At 36.3% G+C, this 21882-nt stretch overlaps 1 protein-coding gene across 4 annotated transcripts in view; it reads right to left on the bottom strand.

Annotated features, from left to right (window-relative positions):
* LOC124154627 (serine/threonine-protein phosphatase 4 regulatory subunit 4-like) overlaps positions 1 to 21882 on the bottom strand; it is a 65863-nt gene that overhangs the window by 17221 nt on the left and 26760 nt on the right. For 2 of the 4 annotated variants that reach the window (XM_046528468.1, XM_046528467.1), the window contains 11 exons: positions 21536 to 21718; positions 19177 to 19276; positions 18359 to 18484; positions 15557 to 15765; positions 14294 to 14435; positions 11511 to 11646; positions 11314 to 11393; positions 11148 to 11202; positions 7239 to 7460; positions 3795 to 4242; positions 880 to 1027 (listed from right to left, as the gene is read on the bottom strand). In XM_046528468.1, coding sequence (XP_046384424.1) covers positions 880 to 1027; positions 3795 to 4242; positions 7239 to 7460; positions 11148 to 11202; positions 11314 to 11393; positions 11511 to 11646; positions 14294 to 14435; positions 15557 to 15765; positions 18359 to 18484; positions 19177 to 19276; positions 21536 to 21718 — 1849 coding nt within the window. The remainder of the gene's footprint in view (positions 1 to 879; positions 1028 to 3794; positions 4243 to 7238; positions 7461 to 11147; positions 11203 to 11313; positions 11394 to 11510; positions 11647 to 14293; positions 14436 to 15556; positions 15766 to 18358; positions 18485 to 19176; positions 19277 to 21535; positions 21719 to 21882) is intronic. The other 2 variants (XM_046528470.1, XM_046528469.1) reach the window with 2 other exon arrangements.

The following is a 21882-nucleotide window of genomic DNA, read 5'->3' as shown; positions in this document are numbered from 1 at the left end:
GTGCTACACCGGGAAATATGGAATAAAATAATTGCGAAACTGTATTTGATTTATTTCAAGTCGCGGAAAATTCATGAAATATTTTCATTTTAGAAGCGAAAGTAGCAATGCGGTCGAGTAATTCTGTCTCCATGGATGGAAGTGAAGTTAGTTGAAATATTTCCGTCAGTAAGTGATTATAGGCTGCGCTGGTCGCCTCTTTTATTAACTGAACATAGAATGTAGGCACTTACAAGAAAATAAAGCCATCAGTAAAAGAAAGTGAGTGCTATCGTGCGATTTTGACCATGATTCGAGAGAAAACGATGTGTTCTGTCTTCATTTACCGTCACTTAATATGATTAGGATAGTTGGATGCCCTAACTAATGGTTAACGTGAAAATTATTAAAGGTGTATAAGAAAAAAATAAGCGTGAAACATTTATCACTGAAAATGTCATTCCATGTAGGTAATCGCGGCTGCATTAATGGTCTCTAGTTGTCTCGGTATGATTTGCGGAGGTAGTTAGGCCGTCTCGGGGCTGTCTTGTTGGTAAAATATGTGGAGGTTTTACGAGATAAAGAGGTTCACTATATAGAGGTTTGCCTATAAATTTACATGTAAATCTGACGGGACCGGAGGGTTGGTACGAAGTATGGAGGTTTACGATGTAAAGAGGTTCACTACATAGAGGTTTTACGGTATGTAGAAATGAAAAGGATGGGCAATGCATTGCAGTAGTTTTCACAGTTACACCTGCATTTCCGTGTTTGCTGCAAGCATAAAAAAATTTGGGTGCTTTCGAAAGTATTTGAGGGAAGTTCATGGGGTCTCTGAGACCCAACGTGAATGCATGGAAAACAAGTAGTAATTTCATGATGAAGAGAAAATATACATACCAGAGGATTTTATGTCATTATTGGTCCTGTCAAGGGCTGATTTTGATCCTTCAGTGCAAGACTGCAATCTTTTGTTTGCAGTGTACACCTTGCGAGGTGAAGTATGACTAGCTTCACAATGATGCCCACCAATATCTTCCCCAGTATTCTGAAGCAGACAATTCAAAAAGAAAAAAGCAAATTTCATTATTAACGAGAGACGATAAAACAAATATGGAAATACTATGTACACTGAGAAGTACCAAATCTAAGAAATCATGTGTTTCACAAACATCAGGAAAATTCAGTATTAATTAAATTAAAAAGTTTCAAATAAATCTCCATGTAAAATCCCAGCAGCTTGAAACAAAGATATATGTACTCAGTTTTACACATTCTATGCTATTGGATTCTTCATGTTTCTACCTACCAAGCCAAAATGCTTATCTCTGATTCAGAATTTTTATAAAAATAAATTTGAATAGTGATTAGATATATTGTAGAAGAACATGCCACATTGATTGAGCCTTACACAAAGCTTAATCATTGTTGTGACTATCAGCGCACTACTTGTACTAAGTTGTGATTAATTTTTAAACTACAATGATTAATGAGGCACAATTTTTTTGCGGCAAAGAAACATACATAATAGGCATATTCCAGCCATGCAAAGTAATATGATACAAAAAATTACTACTCGACTAATTAGAGGTCTACAATATAATGAGGCTCATGAGACACGGGCAATACTGATAATCACCAGGCATAATTTTTAGTATCATACATTCCAGCTAGTTAGAATTTGCAATTAAGTGTGTACTTTTTCTTATGCATGGTATCAGAGCATCCTACCTCCTACAGCACAACAAATGACAGGCAATCGCATTACTTATTTGAAGCTTCATCATAAAGTCATTTCATCCACCAATTCACTATGCTTAGTAGTTTGTCAATTGAGATAAATAAACTAAGAAAAAATATACTGGGTACTTTTCCAAAATAACTTGTATTTTCCAGACTGGTAACGCACTTCTGTGCCATAGATGTATGCCAAGCATCTTATAGAGACCGTCCAATGAGGAGACAGCCCACAAGGTTGAAATTGCAATATGACAGCAATCACCTGCAACTGAACTTTTAAATGATTTGACTGATTTTGAATGTTCGCCGTTGACCTAAATTACCAGTAGGTACCTGCTGTCTTTCTCCTCATCGTCAAAATTGTCACTGTGTTGGTGTGTGGGGAGGGGGAGAAATTCACCGCAGGGACCAGACACCAGCCTCTCAACCGGAAAGCCCAAATCACACTCACATTCACTCACAACAAACAAAAAAAACAAGATCCTTTGTGGGGGCTGTAGGGACCTCCACTAACTTTTGTGGAGCAAGTATCCGTAGCGGAGGTCCATACAGCCCCCACAAAGGATCTTGTTTTGTTTGTTTGTTGTGAGTGAATGTGTGTGTGATTTGGGCTATCCGGTTGAGAGGCTGGTGTATGGTCCCTGCGGTGAATTTCTCCCCCTCCCTGCACACCAACACAGTGACAATTTTGACTTGCAAGGTGGACGAGCCGTGGGAGAATTATACGGCCATCTGAGTATTTTCCTTTTCACAGTTTCAAGGCCGTAGAAGCTCAACCCCCAGTTTTGCATTTCATACTGTTTTTAGAACAAGTGAGTCTTTGAAAAATCTCTTTTATTTTAATTTTATTAACAGTGAGTTCAACTGATATTATACCTATAGTAACTCGGCTGATAAATTCACTGCTTCATAAATGCTTTCCGTTGACATTTGCTCATTATACCTCCAATTATATTCTCACCCCATATACTTCAACACCTTTCCCTTCCTAATATCCCCACTGTTTAAAAAAAGTATACTTTGAGTGTGTTAAACAATGGTATTTGCCTATCATTTTACCTTTGAATTCACTGTATTATCCCTCCCCTCCCCATTTCAGTACACTGTGTAAGATCTCTCCTATGTACTGGACTGCAAGCCCCTTGAAAATCGTAAAGAGTGCTGAAACTGGTTGGAAAATAAAAGTTACAGTGGAAAAACACCAGGTACATTTTTTCTTATTATAATGCACTGTGATTGTGATTGAAGTTGTCTATCTTAGAGAAATAAACTTGGAAGAAGTAGCTAACTAGCTAACCAATAAATAGATTCTTAGCATAAAGCATGCACTCCCATAAACATCATATTTTAAATGGATTATTTCAATTGTGCATGAGCCACACTGAAATTCACATTAATAGCCATGGGGAAAAATTCTAGAGGAATGGGACTTTGGATTTTTGGCTATCCTGACTGCTGGATAGACCACTGTGCTATCCAGGTTCCTTGATAGCCATGGCAATCTTTTTCCCTGGAAAGCCAAAAGTCAGTGGTTAGAGTCAGTGGTTCAGGGGATTTTTTTTCCGTGGAAATTGGTGCAAATCTTATTTCAATATTTTATACAAATAAGTGCATCCTAGGTTTGCATGTGCATATAATTCTTTAAATACAAAGCAAGTACAGCCACTAATAAAATGAGAAATATAATTTTTCATCACTAAAGATTACTGCAGGCACGCTTTTATTCAAGGGGTCACTACAAATAACAGGCAAACTACGAAATATTCAAGTAAAAGTAAAATAATAATGGAAAATATCTCCTAGCAGATAAAATAATCAAGTGCATCAAATTCATACACAGATTTAAGCAGCACCAATTCAGATGCACTATTAAAATATGTCAAGAGGGAAGTGATGGAAAATAAGTGCATAACATCACAAACATTTAGCTAAGCACCTTCAGGAGTCTAAACAGATGACCACCCTTCATAATGACTACTTTTTTTCTACATACGTGCTCAAGCTCACATGGAAAAGCAACTACATAACAGACACTTGGAAAGCTGATTCCCAGTAAGCTATTCAAAATGACTCACTTTTATAGGAAATATGTAGGGTTGGGATGGAGTTGGTAGGTCGGAGCAGCTTGCAACAACCATTCTGGTCTTATGAGCACTCCCAACTCCCTGCTTTTCAATGGATGTGCTTCCTGGCTGCCCTACCGCATTACCTCGTTTAATATTTCCTAACATGTTACCGCCAATCCTATACAACGAGTGAAGGTGGGGAGACGAATGGCTGGAAAGGTGAGAACGCTCCGAGTGCATGGAGCTGGAAGGACACACTGAATTAACACCCACAATTAACTGATAATCCTCCAGAGAGTGCTGCTTCCGTGACGAAAACAAAAGGTCACGTAGAGGTATGCGGGTGCTAACTGGTGCAGGTGAAGCTCGGTTACTCATTGTGGTTTGTATCCTCACACCAGCATCAATGTAAAACTCATCTGCAGAGGGGTCAACATTATCAGGTCCAACAGATGAACTGTAATTGGAAGGAAGGAAATCAAAAAATAAATAAACAGAAGTTCTTTAAGTAGAGAATTTCAATATGTACTACCAAGTTGATATTGTAACTTTTTGCCCTCCCACGAATTCATCATCATTTTACTTGAGCCTCAAAGCAAACATTTTCACATTAGCACAAGTGCATATAACTCAAGACCCCATGACTATAATCAAGTTTAGGAGTAAAACATGGATTTAATTATATACATTACAAAATGAAATACATGAAACTCAATTTCTTACTCATTTCTTAATTATGAGCCAAATATTTAAGGCAATAACACCATCCCCTGTTCATCCATCATCCATTAAATGCACACACACGGGTAAATTAATACATCAATAAATCTGCAAATATCATCAATTGTATTCTTACTAATTTGTCAAGCATTTTGAAAGGCAATTACAAACATTCAAATAGCTTTCATAAGACACACTGACAATACTTACATAAGTAGTTAGTACTTGAATTTACCGTATATGTCTGAATATAGTCCCCCCTTTTTTTTCCAAAAATGCCCGTGATAAAAGTTAAGGGGGTATTCAAACATATTCAAACCCATTTTTTTTATTTTTTCCCGAGACTCAAGCCTCAAAATTAGGACGGGAGTACTATATTCAGAGGGGGACTATATTCGGAGGAATACGGTAGTCACTCAATGAGAAGTATGACTAATGCATAGTATTTTACGAGCAAGTTAAAATAAAATTTATAGCTTTTCATCTAATTTAAGATCATGCAAACATGAGAATTCATGCATGCATGCTTATGCTCATGTTTTCATGGTTACTGCAAAGATTTCCACCCACAACACAGAGAATCTTGTTAATGGAATAATATATGGAGTGATGAAATAGGAGACAAATATGACAGCAATAAAACATATTACCACAGAGTTCCCAAACAACTAATGAAAGATAATTATTAAAGGCTTATGCCTTTTAAATTACCAATAGAAAAATTTATGCAAATTAAGACTATAATGAGCAGGCAGGGGATTTCTTTGTGCTATCTATTTTTATTGCTAAATAAGTGAAATTTGGACAGAAATAGAATAGAGTGAAATAGGCAGTCAAAGCACAGAATAATATTAAGCAGGAATGCTTGACAGGAGATATGGGCACTAAGGTTCAGGTATGGTTACCAATTAGCCCATGGCCAAAATTTCATAGCTCAAGTGATCTTAGAGTAATCAGAGTGTCAATATGGTGCTGAGGCTATTTAGCAAAATCATAACACAAGATGACAAAGCACCCCAGTAGCTGGTGGCACATCACTATAATCGACGGATTTAATCAGCAGTACTCATTCAATCACTGATATCCCTGGGAGCTTATGCAGACTAACGTGCACCTGAGACTTGAGGAAAATTTAAACTGCATTATCTTCAGTCAATATTAGGGATGAGTCAATTCCACTTTTTTTCCAATTCCAATTCTTTCAAATCAATTCTCGATACCATCGATTATTGTTCATACTAACAGGTAGGATTTGTCAGTAGTATTGCTGTCTTAAAAATTTAATAATTGAATGAAATAAAATAACGAAGACAAAAGGCACAAAGAGTATATATATTAAAAATAGTGAATTAGTATTATAGTAATATATCCTCAGCTTTAATAAAATAATAAATTTTTCAACTGCTTCAGTCATGAACTGTTAAATTAATTATATACAGAGCACAATGGCTCAGGTGTGTGGCGGCCCTTAAGCCCCAATCTCACAGTCGATTTTCAAAATATCTATCTTCCAGGAATTGGTGGAATCGAAACCGACTTTAGCCAATCGATTCTTGGTTCCGTGCCTGAGAATCGGTGGAATCAAGATTTGGCATTAGGAGTCGACTCATCTCTAATCAAAAGTAAGTTTTTTGCTATCACGAAGTGTTGAGGTGAGGAGCAAGGTACATAAGAGATCATTACCATATAAACTATGTTTCAGTTTCATTATATTTCCCATTGGTGCTCTGACATAGTAAAAAATTGGGACTTCAGCATCATATCAATGATTTTATTCTTTCTTCCACGACACAGAAAATATTCTTAGCAAACTGGTGGGAATATGAATTCATTTTAGATTAGGTTTCAGCACATGTAGCTTAATTACAGCAATAATTTAAACCTTTTTTTGGCTAACCTACTTCATATAAAATCCATTCTAATAAGAAATAACTGTTGAAACCAACCGACCAGCCTAATCTCAACAAAATGCTGGATTCAGTTGAGTGAAGTTCGTTCATCTTGTCAAATACATAATTTATTAGCCCAAGAGAAAGAAAATAGAATCAAAATAATTTCATTAATCGACTCAGATTTTACAACAATCTAGATCCTACTATCATCACTTGAAAAAGTTATTAACTATTGTCGGCACGGATGGGATTACCAGACATGCTGAAAATCCATGATGCACCATCTAACTTTAACTCTGTCCAGCTTCTGTGAGGAGTTTAAAATACTCAAAATGCTCTCCATTTTAAGAAATTGAATGGTACACATCAACCAACACAAAGCACCGATCTGTAATTTTTGGAAAAGAGCGCTAATATTGTTTTGTGATATTTCATTTAAAGCATTACATGCAAATGCAAAAGTTTTGGCAAATGCAGATCCTGTTCCTCAGCAAAATAACACTGATACAAAGAAAAGCAGCAAGTAAAGGTGAGTATAGTAATTGAGGGGCATTATCCTGCATCTTCGGACATATACACCTGATACAGCGAGCAATTTCCTAGGGATTATTAAACTGTGCTTCTACTCTAATGAGAACTTAATTGGTGGAAGCTGGACACATTTACAACAAAAAGCCATAATTGGTAGCCAGAAAATGCAGAATGAAAAATGAAGAGGAGCATGCAATACAGTAAAAATGTACTAGAATATAGCACACCAAAATAAATTTTTTATATGGTGACAAAGCATTGGTAAAGTAAAAAAGCAGACAATTTAGGAAAATCTGAATGTTTGCTGAACCTTATTGCGTTGCAATTATCCTGATTCCCAATGTAAGAGGAGGGAAGAAGGAAGTTTCCCAATCTATGTCTACCACCACTGCTGCAGATTCCCAATCTGTTTGAGTCATGATTTAATGCAAGAGAGGAAAAACCTTCCACCAAAGATGGATAGCTAAAAGATGAGTGGTAATGAGCAACATGCTGCTCATGCTGGGGTAACAATTGCTGCTGCTGCTGCCTCCTGGAAGGTAAAAACACCTGGTTTAGACTCAAGATGGTGTGATGGTTAATTCAACACACCATCAATAATCAAAATGTGTGCGTACGAGTAATGAAATCCTTTACAGTATAAGAGAAAATTTCCAATAATCACCAACAACAATACATTTATCTCAAGCTATGGGGACACCCAAACTTAAATTGGGTACTTGGAGTATCAACATTGAGCCATTATGCAATCAGTAGAACTGAGACTCATTTCCACACAAACCATGAATTTACCTCTTTGTTTTTCCTAAAATCTCTGGAAGAAAAGTAATAAGTGGCTTATATCATGGCTTCCTTTGATATGTCACTTAGTTTTCAAGGCGGCAATGCCTGTGTTGGAGCACAAGTATTTGAGTAACTAATAAGGCAACCTGAACATTACCGTCAAGGAATAAAATACAGCATCATGGACATAATCATAGTTGGACACAGTGATTCTTTCGTTTAAGTAAAGCAAGAATCTCTTGCACATTTTCTTATTTCATGGAAGTTTCTATCCTCAAGATTACAGAGAGAATAAGAGGACATGCACTTTTCTGAAATCTTTCATCACCGAGAAAAGTTAATACCAAACATATGGTCAAAGGAAGTCATGGAATTAAGTTTATGAAATCATACTTAATGAAATCAACATCTAGTCACAAGAAGTACAAAGGAGACAATTAAAAAATGGGTGCTTAACACTAGAATGCCATGGAATTTGTATCCCCTAGAATGCCGGGAGGGTGTCATTTTGACACCCATGTTTTTATATGCATGTTACGTTGCAGATAAGTTTTATTCCGGAGCCGATAGTGTCAACTTCTTTTCAATGCTGGTTTTGTGTCCTAATGAGTATTTATTGTTCACAGTAATTGGTTAAATTTTATGAGCATAAAACAATTAAAATGAATATGACAGGATTGTTTTTCTTTTCATTATTATTTCTAGCTTTTTTCATCAGGTTTTCGTCTTAGAATGTAGAAGTGTGCTTCAAAAGACGAAAATTAATAAAAAACAATTGCTACCACTAAACTACAAAATTTAAAAAAAATACGAAAACTTCGTAAGAACCCAAAAAAAATCAAATGCTTTTTCACACAGACTTACAAAACGCTTTATCTAAATAGTAGAGTCTCTATATTTCTGGCACTTTTGGTATGTTTCGGCCGTAGAATTACTGACTTCTTACAAAGCTTACAAAAAGCAACAGTTCTGTTTTTATTGCATTTTATCAATACTTGACAATCCCTAGTCAGTTCTGGATTTGGTTGCCAGGTATTCATTGATGCAATGTAAGTAAAAGCAAGCTATTCTGATAAATTTATTAAAAATAATTCAGGACATCTTTTGTGAAGTTATTTCCTTATATTTTATCCTGGCATTTATAGTGACCAAGTCAAAAGTATTCTGGAAAGAAAAAACAGGCAATCGCTTGGTTCTAGTTCTGACCCAATATTTCTGCCCCATATGATCAATAATATCTACTTCAAAGTTTATCTCATTACAACACCTTACAGTTTCGGGCGATTTGTTACTACTGTCAATATGAGGGCGAGGAGATCGTAGAACAAGAACACATTTTTTTTCTGTTTGCCCTGATGAACAGTAAGTGTTACGTCACCATTTTTGTACAATTTAGTTGATTACAACTCTTCCCGAGAAGCTTTTATTTCACCAGGTATTTCCTTTCTTCCCTAATTTACGGTTCCCGAAAGGCATGTACCCTTTTGTTTCAAGTAGAGCCAGCAAAGTGATGTGAAATAATTGCCAGTGGTTACATTCCTGCCCTTGCTCATGTAGGGTTGCATACGTTACAATACAACATGATCTGAAACGCAATCGCCAGCTTAACGAGAGCCGTCCTTGACGTTTACCAAAAATCAGTTTACCAAATACATACTGTCTTTATAAACTGCAAACCAGTATTTTTGCCCATACTTATCAGGCTTTGGAGCCATAAATTGCTTGAATGGACATCTACCTTTGCTTGGAAACAGCTGTTCGTCAATGGTTATGTTAGGCCCAGGCTATGGTTCCTCAGTATGGCCATCTCCTTCTATGGCAGGATCTTGAACAAGGAGTTGACGTCGCCTTGAAGTCTACCCAGCGCCCCTTCCTCGTCGGCACACCACGTCATGATCACGTACAATTTCTTTTCTGTCCGATAGCCAGTGCAGATCCAGTAATTCAATTATGTGTATATGTGTATTGTAAAATAAATATGTTTATCTTTCGTGATTTAATTACTAAACTGAAATATACAAAACACTGAAACTGACCGTGCTCACTATTTTCATCACTTTTGGATGAACTAAACCCAATCGTTGTCTGACTCAACATCTGCATCAGACCCTTTCTCCGACACGTCTCCAGAAATATCGTTTAGTATTACAATGCTTTACTCCGTCGTAACACGTCTATGCAGCGCCATTATCAAGACAGAACTGCCAAAGCAAGTCAAGCAGCAGGTAACTCACAGGCACTCAATAGCGACCTGGTCCGCCAAACACGAGAGCGAGCCAGGCAGCCCAACACAGAGACTCGGCAGCAGCTAACTGCATTGTCGCGAGCGTCACTTCACTGCTATGTTTCACAGAAAATAAGTGTCACCGCGGTAAATTAATTAGCTGGTTTCAAGGCTAATCACTCGCAAAAGACAGCGGAGTATACTTACCTTACGAGCTACTAAACTTTCGAAAAAAATAGTATACAGCCGATGCTCATTGAAATTATGTAAAACAAACAATAATGCAGGTAATATACTATACTAAAATATGCTAAACTATACATAAGGGTACTACACATGAGGATAATGTACTAAACTATACTAATTTGACATATAATTATTAAACCGCATCCCACGAGACACCTAAACCGAAGGAAGAAATGATATTAGGTGTCAAAATGACACCCTCCGGCATTCAAGGTAAATTTGAATTTTTGAGACGAAAAAAATTAGGGGGGGTATCCCTTTTACTGTCGTTTTGTTAATATCTAAAAATCAATAAAAGTCAAGAAAGATTTTTTTCTAGAACACTCTCTGAGGGCCAGCTCTGTAAAAAATGTACGCGTAGGGTGTCAAAATGACACCCTTCGGCATTCTAGTGTTAACTAACCCAAACCTGGGATAATTTAGGTGATTTCCCAGAGGGCACCCCAACTTCTGATCAGTGCCCGCCGAATCTTAACCCGCAGACAAAAAGATTTTCTTTTCTTTCAACACAAAGTAAAATAATTTAAATAACAGTGCATCTTTTATTAATTTGATTTTTGTCGAAGAGCTATCCAGCTTCAAGCTTGTGTATCCATAGTTTAGCTTAAGCAATCCACATTTGAGGTCAAGAAATCTGCATCCGATTCTGTGCAGAAGTTGGGAGGGAGAAAAAAATCTTGTCTTGGACTTGTACAAATATGGTATATAATTTATAGGAAATTCGATATCCAATACCTATTCTACTTTCGATACCTATTCACCTCAATACCTATTCGATATCCTATACTGGGAATGCATTCCTATATTCCCATATTTAAAATGGTCTCTTTTTATGCAAACTCGATTAGTGCTAAGATCCGGAGGAATACATCCCTTGTGCTGGTAGAAAATCGTAGAAAAATCATACTAAAAAAAATTAAAACATAATGGGTAACTAGTGAAACTGATATATGTTAAGATACATACCTGTAGTCGGAAGCAGGTGATGGAGCAGATAAATTAGTCACAGCTGATTTCTGAGCTGTTGAATAAACAAAAGATTAGCCAATTAAAACAACAAAAATTAAAGCTCTTATTATCTAAAGGATACATATTTCAAATTTGGGAATGGAAATGGGAAAGAAAAACTCACATTTCAAGTCTATGCTAGTGATACTCTTCCTCACATAAGCATTTCCAGGGATTTTGGAAGTAGGAGGAGTCTTCCTGTCGCTAAATCAGAAAATAATTTTAACAACTCATCATTTTAAAACAATATTTTTAAAAATCTTCAAGTTCACCAAAATGACGGCAACCAACAAAGACCATACAAGATTACTTTTTGCTTACCCTCCATCCTCAGCTCGAATTTGCCGCAAACTGGTATTACTTGGAGCAAGAGGACTTGATTTGATGGCTGATCCTGACTTGGAAATCAACTGTGCCTTGCTCTCCTTCCCAGAGATGGACTTGGGATATGGTATTCCTGGAATTCAAAATAAATCATGTTTTAACCAGGGGTGAGTGTCAGTTCATACCACAATTGTTTACACAACCTGGTATTGATTCTTCAAAAAAATCTGGTTTTAATCAGAAGTCTGGCAGCACCAAATGCTAAGCAATTCAAGTTGGACTAATACTTGTGAGTTTTGAGGTGAGTTCCAAAACTGTTATTAACATTTTTAGTGATAATTCATTCACATGCAGACATGAGCCATGTTAATTAGAGACAGTACCATAAATTAATAGCAGATCCTTATGCACAAAACTTTCCATCAAGTGATCTGCATTTACTTTTTAAAAAGGGCTATTGCATGATATCACAGTAAAACCTTCATACAACAAATTTGTTGGGACAGGAAAAATCATGAATTTGCAGTAGGAGGATTCGTTGTATGGACATGACATTCAGATTGCATATCAGTAGAGGGCCACAAATGATTGGAATGTTATTTTATGCAACTAAAGTAAATTTCTCAATCTTTTTTTATTCCTTCTATGTTCCTTTCTTAAATGGAGCTCTCCCTTGTCCTTTCCACTCCTCAATAGCTTCATTTACAGCTAAAGTATTGAAAGCTTATGTTTTTCTAATCGAGCGTGGCCCAGTGGTCTGCCACTCTTCAAATAATTACATATGTATTTACTCCTCTTCTAGTCCTTTTCAAAACAGCAAGCCCATAATTTATTGTGCAAATGACCCAAACATCTTTTCTTTGATCCATTCCAAAGTTAATCTTCGCAAAGGAACCATGGAAGACCCGAGGTAGTGTTTTTCCAGACATTTCTTTTCTTGTAGAATATGTATATTCTTTCTTGGAGGATTAACATCACATGACATCATAATGCAGATATCTCATACATGTTACGACATGTGGAAGACGATTAGAAATTGTACTGATTGAAGGATATTTACATACAGCTATTTACTGTCCGAAAAGAATCAAAAGAGGTTTTGAAAAAAAAAGGTATTGACATCTAAATTTATGTCCAGAAGAAAATTCTATCATTCATAATGGATAAAACATCAATGGTCAATGGTCATTGATTTAGATAAAGAAGACGAATGTGGGGAAATACAACAACTCAGCAAGAATACCAAGGCATCTACTGCACAGACCACTTTTTTCTATAATTTTGCGATGCAGAAGGAAAAAATATTTCAATCTCAAGAGTTTCGCTGATAGTTTTACATATTCCACCTTTTTCCAATTTAACCCTACATCTCTTAAGATACAATGCAAGTCAATTTATCAGCATTCAGCATTAGCTATGTAACTTTCCCCATCTCCATTCGTTCCACAGAGAGGTGACAGAAGCCAATGGTGGATTAAGGAGGGGCACAGGGAGGTAGGCGGCAGACCCCTCTCCTCTCTAATTCTCCCTCCCATAAATTTTGAAAAAATTGAAAAGACACTTATCTTAAAACAAGGTTCTTCCATTTAAGTTTTTAATTCACCAACGAACATAGTTTAAAAATGTAGCTGAACATCTACAAACCACTTGTCCACATATACCTGACCTCAGACATATTATCACTGAGAGGTATTGCATACCATCAAGGCACCGCAGAAAGTAAAGATTGGAGCAGAGCAGTTACGGCACTAGATCCTCTACTCCAGTTCTACACCCTGCTTACTATGTCAATATCAATCTAAAAAAATTAAAGTTTGGTCTGTTGCACTGAGGCTTCCCTGAATAATACACAAAAATATGCTGAATTTCTCTCTAAATATACAGTCCTTCCCAATAACAGTTTACACCTACAAATATTTTGAGCTTTCTTAAAAACTTTCAAAAACCAAAAATGTCTTCCAGCAGCAATTTAGCTGGAGTTATTGACTTAAGAATAATAATATACTTCCAGGTTAAAAACTTCAAAGCCCGAAGTGTTTACTATTCTAGGTATAGCTTTAAACGATAAGAGAAGAAGCTCCTCCTTTTGTAAACATCACTCTCTGCACTTCCTGAATTAATAGCCTCTTATAGATGAAAACTTTGTAGTTCTTTTACATTTATTATTCATGAAGGTGTAATTCCAAGGTCAGAAGAGACTGGATTTTCAATACCTACTCTCCCCACTATCACTTTTAATGCCTTTCATTTTCTACAGTAGAACCTCAACACAGCTAAGCTAAAAGTTACTGATACAGAGGCACTCAGGGTCCATAGTTCTCTTAGATTTCTCTCATGCTTGCTACATTACCAACAATCCTTTTGCCAGATATGATTAGCTGAACAACTAAATTTCACTATATTTGATACCCGATAGCATTGCACCTCCCCTAACTAGATATAGTTGTACTGAACTAACAATTTTTTAACTCACTGAACCCCATAGAGAAAACAAAAATCCTCAGTAAAATTTTGATACTTTTGCACACAGAGCCAGCTTAGTACTTCAATAACAGTGATACCCAACTTAATGAGAGTATCTAACACAGTGTCCCAGACAAAACACTAGAATCAGGATGGAAAATATCAGCTACAACTGATGACTAAGTAACACCAAAGCCTGTTAAATTGAAGCTCACCCTGAAAAGGCTATGGTTGATAAAAACTTAATGACCTCTGACCTATTTCACTTAATAGAATAATGCTAACGACATAATAAATGAATTAGAAATACAACCTACCTTTACTTATCTTCTCCATCAAAGGAGGACCACTTTTGCTTGGGACAAGACTTCCAATTCCTTTTTTATCACCAAGTATGCGCTCAAGCTTTTCCTCCTCATCTAATTTCTGCTTATCCTCCTCTGCACTCTCTGGTGGTAACTACAGGATTAAAAACAGAAAAAAAGGTTTAACGATAACATAGCATCTCATTCTCAGAGGTGAGACAACAATGATTCACACTTTTTGTTTGAAAAATAGATGACCAGTAGATCATGCCTTCCAACATCTCAGAAAGTTATTTATGGTTTCTATTGGCATAAGCTCTGTCAAAGATTACATTATTTTTCAACAGATTAGTCCCAAGATCAGTAATTGGAATAGAGCACAAAGTTATAACTACTGACTGAGCGACATTTTTCAATTTTCATTTTTTTTAATCAGTGCAGTTCCCTATTAATTATTCACTTGCCCCATGATTTCAGTTTCCATTGACAGATTAGATATATATCAATCTCATTCAATCCTTACAACATGCACAGTGAAGGAATACTAAGATTTTATAAAATACGATAGAATCAACAAATTCGAGATTTTATTGAATCCATGGATTCAAGTATTGAATTTCATCATGCAAATTCAAAAGTATTGAATTTCATCATGCAAATTCAATAGAAAAAGAGGTGAGGAAATTAAAATTATGGAAGATTACGCATAATATGAATTGAGATACAAAAATGCATGATCACATAAGTGTAACTTCTTCTGCCAGCAGGCCGATATTTATGCCCCCCAACTTTTTCAACAATTTTTACTTTACGTACCAAGATTTATCATTTAAAAAATTGCAATAAGTAGTACCAAATCATAAAAAATGCATTAAGCACAATTTTTCATCAAAAATAATTTTTTTTGCAAAATTTCGTAAAATAACCTAGGCAGTCTTGTGTCACCACAATGGGCAGGCCTAGAAACGGTTAAAACCCCTGACAGTAAATAGATGGTTTAAATTGACCACATATCTCAAAATACTGTCCCCATATCCATGAACAAAATCTCCAAGGGAAAAGTAATAGGGGAAAAATATTCCAGTACTGGTAACTCTCTCATCTCCATCATCCACATAGCATTATGATGGATGATTACTTTGGCTCTATTGTTTTTCATTCAATGACAACATAAGCAATGGTAATATCAAAAGTATTAACATTCTCATATGCAACTTCATAAAATGGTTTAAAAGATCACGCATTCAAGTACATAAATGTTTAGTTAATACTGACCACTTCTGCATTCTTGTCCATGGCATCTAATCTGTCAATGACCACAGTCAGGGCAGAACAAACATCTCGATCAGATTCCTTCAACATAAGTGACTGAATACAGGTCTCTAAGGCTTTCAAAAGTTTCTTGTCAGGAGATATAATAAGCACTCCTTTTAAATGAGGCAGCATGTGACAAACTTTAAGCCTAATATTTGGCACAGGATCATCTATGAAAATAAAAACAAAACACAATTATCATAAAATCCTTGTAACTGAGAAATTACAGAGTGAGAGGAAGAGAAAAAAAGCAACAAAAAATAGCCAAAATATATTTTATTACAATTGGAAGCAGAAAATACCCAAGACAATTAGGCAGTTCACAAAGTTTTGCAGACTTTTTTAAATTTCAACTCTTTTGATCGACAACTTATCCTTTAAAAATTGAATCAGCCAATCAAAGCAAAGTGCAAAAGTATTTGAAGGTGGCATCATAGTGCCATATATCTACTATATACCATCCTGCAAGATGCCTAAAAAAGTGCCATCAGGCCCAGCTCTAAGTACAGTAAAACCTCTACACAAGGAATTTATCAATACCGGAAAAAACATTACTTTGCAGTACAGAGAATTGCTGTATGGAGGCGGTATGCGGGTTGCGTCTTTGCAGAGGCACTCAAATGTTCTGTGGTCTTTACGATGCAAGTCGAGTAAATTTCTAAATCATGCTTAATTCACCTTGAAAACCTTTCCTATAGTGATGATAAACAATATTTATTTCTTACCATCAAATACAGTGGCTATCACTGTGTGATTGTCAAACCCCACTACTTACACAAAAAGAATCCAGAGCAATAGATTATTTGTAATGTCATAAGAGTTAAGTGTTTTTGTCTGTGATTAAGGGTCTCCAGCTAAGTATTTGTGATGGATTTTTAGTGCTTTCAGCAGGAAGAGAATCGGACCACCGCAGAACGGATAAGACTACCTTCTCCAATAATGCGGGGATCGCCAAATTCAACAGCACGGCTTGTAAGCTTAAGAAGCATTAGTTATGCCCTAAATCTTCCTCCTTATGGCCTATGGCAACAGTGAATGCAACTTTGTTTTGTAAAAAAAATGAAGAAAAACTTTTACCGGTGCAATAAAAGTTTTAAATACTTTGACGTCCAGGAATCAAGCAGCACTAATAAAGAGTAATACTCAAGACCGAACGCTGCCGAAAATGCACATCTATCGACTACCATTAACACGTTGCATATCGGGGTATTTAAATTCCTAGGAATGCCGATTCTGGGTGTTGAGATTGGAAATATGTGCCTATTAGGGCGTAATGCCTTTGCTTTAAACATGGTTAAAAAGCTAATATTTAGAATATAACTTTACCCAATCAAACATTATGATGCATCAATTCCTTACGAATAACGAACAACAACTGAAAACATACTAACGAATACGTATTGTACACTTTAAAATTGTTTAGGTTGACGCGCCTAAATGACGAGAATCTTCGCCATCCGTCCGGAACGTTCGGGAAAAAAATGACAAGAATTCTCGCCATCCGTACGCAACGTGTTAATATGATATCAAAGTTAACAGTGTTCCTTTGTACCCTTCATTAAATTTCTTCAACATAAATGCAGTGGTTCCTTGATCTTTCGCTTTTCAAGGGGATGGACGAAACAAAAACGATGAATGGGGGAAAAACGATCGATGCGGGAATGTTTGTCTAGGTTGCCTATGTCCTAGGAAACTAATGATTATGGAGAGTGCTGAATGGAGGGAGATAGTGGATTTTGGGAAATGCACAAATGTTTGTGTTACTATCCTACGGCACTGAGCTTCTCCCTATGATAGTTCCTTCTTCTATGATAGGTGAGGGAAAAAATTACATTGTCTGTGTGGTTCTTTATTTGGAACCAGGAAAGGCAAATGATCAATGCGGGAAAACAATGAATTCCACAATATTCACACCAACTACTGCACCTTTGCATATTATTTGATGATAATCTTTTAAACTAGCTTGTTAGCTATTCTTATCTTGTGAGAGTATAGAGTTGGATATGGTTAAATGCTACTGTGAATGAAAACAAAATTTAAAGATCCTTAATGCAAGTAAAGAGAGATATCACGGGTGTGCACATAAATCATTTATCACTTAAAAATGCCAAGGAATTGACTGAGGTTATCCTGTGAAAGAACTGCACAAAATCAGGATTATTTGGCTCCTATGGGCTGAGGTTATTGGGTGCAAAATCAAAAAACTGTAGAATCAAGAAAATACATAAAATTGAAGTTACACCATTGTAATTTCCAATGTTTCCCTGCCAGACTTAAGTCATCATCACTGATCAACAATACTAAGATTTCCTAACAATTGGTTTGACGAAGCTCTTCACTCAATTCTCCTATCAGATAATTTTTTCACACCAACATGTTTCTTCTCTTTCATATCCTTCTTTACCTCTTCCATATACATATTTCATCCGACAGACTTAAGTGCTGTCACATAAAATTAAGGTACGACAATAAATCGACATCGATAAATTTAAGTTTTTATATGAATGGCTGTTACCAGTAGTATGTCAGGGGCTATAGTTACACTTGGAAAATGAAAGTTTCTAGTGAAATTTACGTTATTTTAGGCAAATCGATAACTTAATTTTGAAGCAATTTTCAACTTTAGTAAATTTTTGACAAATTTGGTGAATCACTAGAATTTCTTTTCAACATAACTTGACAACTAACTGTAAAATATCCTCCGTGCAATAACAAGATATAGAGTGTACAACAAAACAAGAATAATAACAAGCATAAACTTACCACCAGCTTCTAAGACACCTGAGAAGAAATTATTCTTGAAGTACGATGCAGAGAATATTTTTAAGGCCATTGAACACATCTCCATGTACAGCATTCGCAAATGACAGCTATGCGCATGACCAATTTCTATAAAGAAGAGATGTAGATCAGTAAAATTGAGACATTCATTCGATCACTGAAAACAGAAAATTGGCAATTGGCTTCACCGAGGGAGCTTGGTGAATAGTCACAAGAAATAACATTTTGGATATAGAATGAGGTTCACAACAGCAATTAGGGAAAAAATCGTTTTGGACCCTTGCAAATATAGAAAAGTTTGTCCATAAAGTGAATGTTATTAACTGCTGCTTCAGTGATAATGACCAAAATATGTAGTTCACCTCCCACTCACAGCACCCAGTGGGTCACAGCTAATTCTATGCCACACCTATGACGTGACCTGCACGGCATATGTAGCTAGATGCACATAAAAACTTTTGGATTATGATTTCTTTTCTTTTTTTTCGTTTCTAGAAAAGCTTTATTGTTGCATGCTTATGATTGATTCATCATGATGCAAGAATCAGGCCAAATGTGTTAAACTTCTATGATAAAAGCCGAGGTAGATGAAATGATAGCATAAATAAACTTGTGCTTCAAAAAATGCATTAAACAATTATCATGAAGTTCATTACGAGTTTAAATATTTTTATGAGCAGTATAAAAAAAATTCATGAGCATAAGTACAACCAACACGAGTCATTTTCCAATATGAACAACTTCTCCAAATTAATACAGTTTGGAACCATACAAATGAAGTGAGTGAAAAACTAACTCACCGGTTTTAATTTTGCTAAGGAGATGGTCCTTTTGCTTCACACTATATCGAAGATAAATCAGCAGAGTCTGCACAGCAGCAACTCGACAAGGTAAAGGCCTCTACAGGAAGACAAATCAACAATAATAATGTCAAGATTCTCAGAAGAGGATTTCATAGCATTAGATCCTCATTAATGTATGATTTTCAAAAATTCTTTACTGGTCTAAAAACAAAAAACTTCAGATGAAAGCTGCATCGAAGAATTAGTTACAGAGTTTTATGTTCAGTGCAAGTCCATGATAAAAAGTTCTCAATATTGATGGAAAATAACTTTTTATAGCAAATGTGCAGTAAAAAGCACTCCTTTTTCCAGTTATTATAGCATAAAAAAAGGGAAAATATGACTTATTAACAAATTTCTAACAATATATCTAGAAGTATTCGCATAAATATTTCACTGTAAATTAAATATATACTTAATAATCCTCTAAAAACAAGGATGATCGCCGCAGACACTTCATGTACATATTTCTTAAAGCAACAGCACCACACACTGTTGTGCCATATGCTGGACACACAGGAGATATGGGCTGACAATCATCCTGCTGTAAGAGTTAAACTAGGTTATCCTAAAAGTTATAAAGCTCATAAAACATCATGGAGAAATGGACTCGTTTGAATACTAGTGCAATCACAAGCAATCATTATAAGTGGATGGTTTTCATAAGCTTTCCCACATGGACTAACCAGCACAAAAAAATCACAAGCTATAGCACTGCCCTTGCTTTAGGCCGTCCTTACAGACTTCTACTGCAGTATGATTGAAAAAAGTTATAACAACATAAATTAAAAATTCAGAACCGCCAACTCCCGATTATCAGGGTAATCATGGGGAGAGATGGCACGAATATTCGGAAAACACTAATAATCCAAACTTTCACTTTAATTCCTTTTAATTTTCGTCAATCAAACAATCTTAATACATATTTACAATATCTCATTATATAAGGGAATGAGTGCTTAATATTTAAGCACACTCTATTATTTTAGATTGCTTCCCAGAATCTTGAAGAGCTTCCTTTTCCCGACCTCGATTGTTTAGCGGCGATAACTTGATTGTACTCATATTCCTACTGTTTCAGGTAATTCCTGGTTTCCAAAAACCAGGCACTCATGGCTGCAAGGTCACGGATTCAGAAAAGTGGTTTTCACGAATGCTTCGAAACCACTGCGCGAATTTGGAAACTACACTGTCAGGCACCACTTCATGTGTTCTCGTTTGGCACAAGTTGCCCGGGTTGTAACTACTTGGGGATGCCGATTCCAGATGACTGAGCACAGCCGTGCACAGCGATGCTTGGAAAAGAGGAAGACGGAACTCCCACGAAGGCAATGGGCACACGGTCACACCATCATGCAGCAGCGGTTACAGAAAAGCAGCACTTGAGACAAATTGTCTACGCAGGCTAGTACCTGGCTACGATGCCTGCCATCTCTACTTCCACTTCCCCCACTGCCCTCACTTTTACTGTTCCCTTCCTCTCCAGTTTGACCTTGACTAGTCACGGCGTAAACATGCCCGGGTGCGACCAAATCTCCAGTTCCCTTGGGCCATGTTCAACTGCATACAAGGTGTTAGATTGCACACTTGCGATATGAAATACACAAGTAACAGAAGCAGGTGAGATATAGAGGAATAACATCCTATATGTATTGAAAGAACAGAGAGATGGCACTTTTCCACAGGTTTATTATTGAAAGTACGAAGCATTTTGACTGTTAGGTAATGTCCCATCTGACGGACAGAGTGTTGCGCTTGAAATATCCTCCACACAACATTCAAGCAGGGATTGGGGAGTCTGTGAAAATTCTTTGCCACCACTGGGATTTGAACCCAAGCCTGCAAGGTGGGAAGCCAACACTCTAGCCACCACACCAAACCTATTCCCCAACAAGAGTTTTTTTTCTGCCACTGCAATGCTTGTGATGTCAGCAATGCTAGAGCAGACGTCCAAGTAAACTTGAAACATTCCCTGTCAGTAAATAAATAAAATAGTTCGATTTTATAATGGGATTCTCATGGAAATAATAAGCCCGATGTAGCCTTGCATTAAAATTCAAAGTTTCTGGCACTTTTCTGTCAGATTTTATTTTTATTTTATTTATCATGGAAAACATTGAAGGAGTGAGAATTCCTGTACGGATAATCCACAATATGGATAAACCACAGCCGGATAATCGGGAGTCCGCTGAATTTCATTCCCTTCGTTGTTATGCATTAGATTATCAAAAGAAAGGATAAAAATAAGAAAAAATAGATAGGATGCTTCAAAAATTAAAGAATCAAACAGACTTCAACAATAGCAGAGGAAACTCACAGCCTTGTGGATCCTCAAAAAAAGTACTGGCACCAGGTGTGACTGAATATAGTCAATGGGAAGGCATTGCGGCAAACACTCCATTTGGGAGAGAAAAGAGGCATGCAACCTCCAATTCGTTGTAGATGATATTGTTTCTTCACACTTGAGTAATGCACGCCCTATTTCAACCACAGTTGTACCCTAATGAAAAAAAAGAAAAGAAAACAATTAAGAAAAATCATATCACAATGAATTTTTTCACACACCTAACAAACCAACAATTTGTCCAATACATCTAAAAAATGGCGGGTGACCAAGAACCGAGAATAGTATAAAAAAACAATACCTTTACACCAAAAGGAAAA

This window comes from Ischnura elegans, chromosome 2 (genome assembly GCF_921293095.1).
Source record: "Ischnura elegans chromosome 2, ioIscEleg1.1, whole genome shotgun sequence".
Taxonomy (NCBI): Eukaryota; Metazoa; Arthropoda; class Insecta; order Odonata; family Coenagrionidae; genus Ischnura; species Ischnura elegans.
The sequence above is the reverse complement of the archived record's forward strand: the minus strand, read 5'-3'. Positions and strand labels throughout refer to the sequence as shown.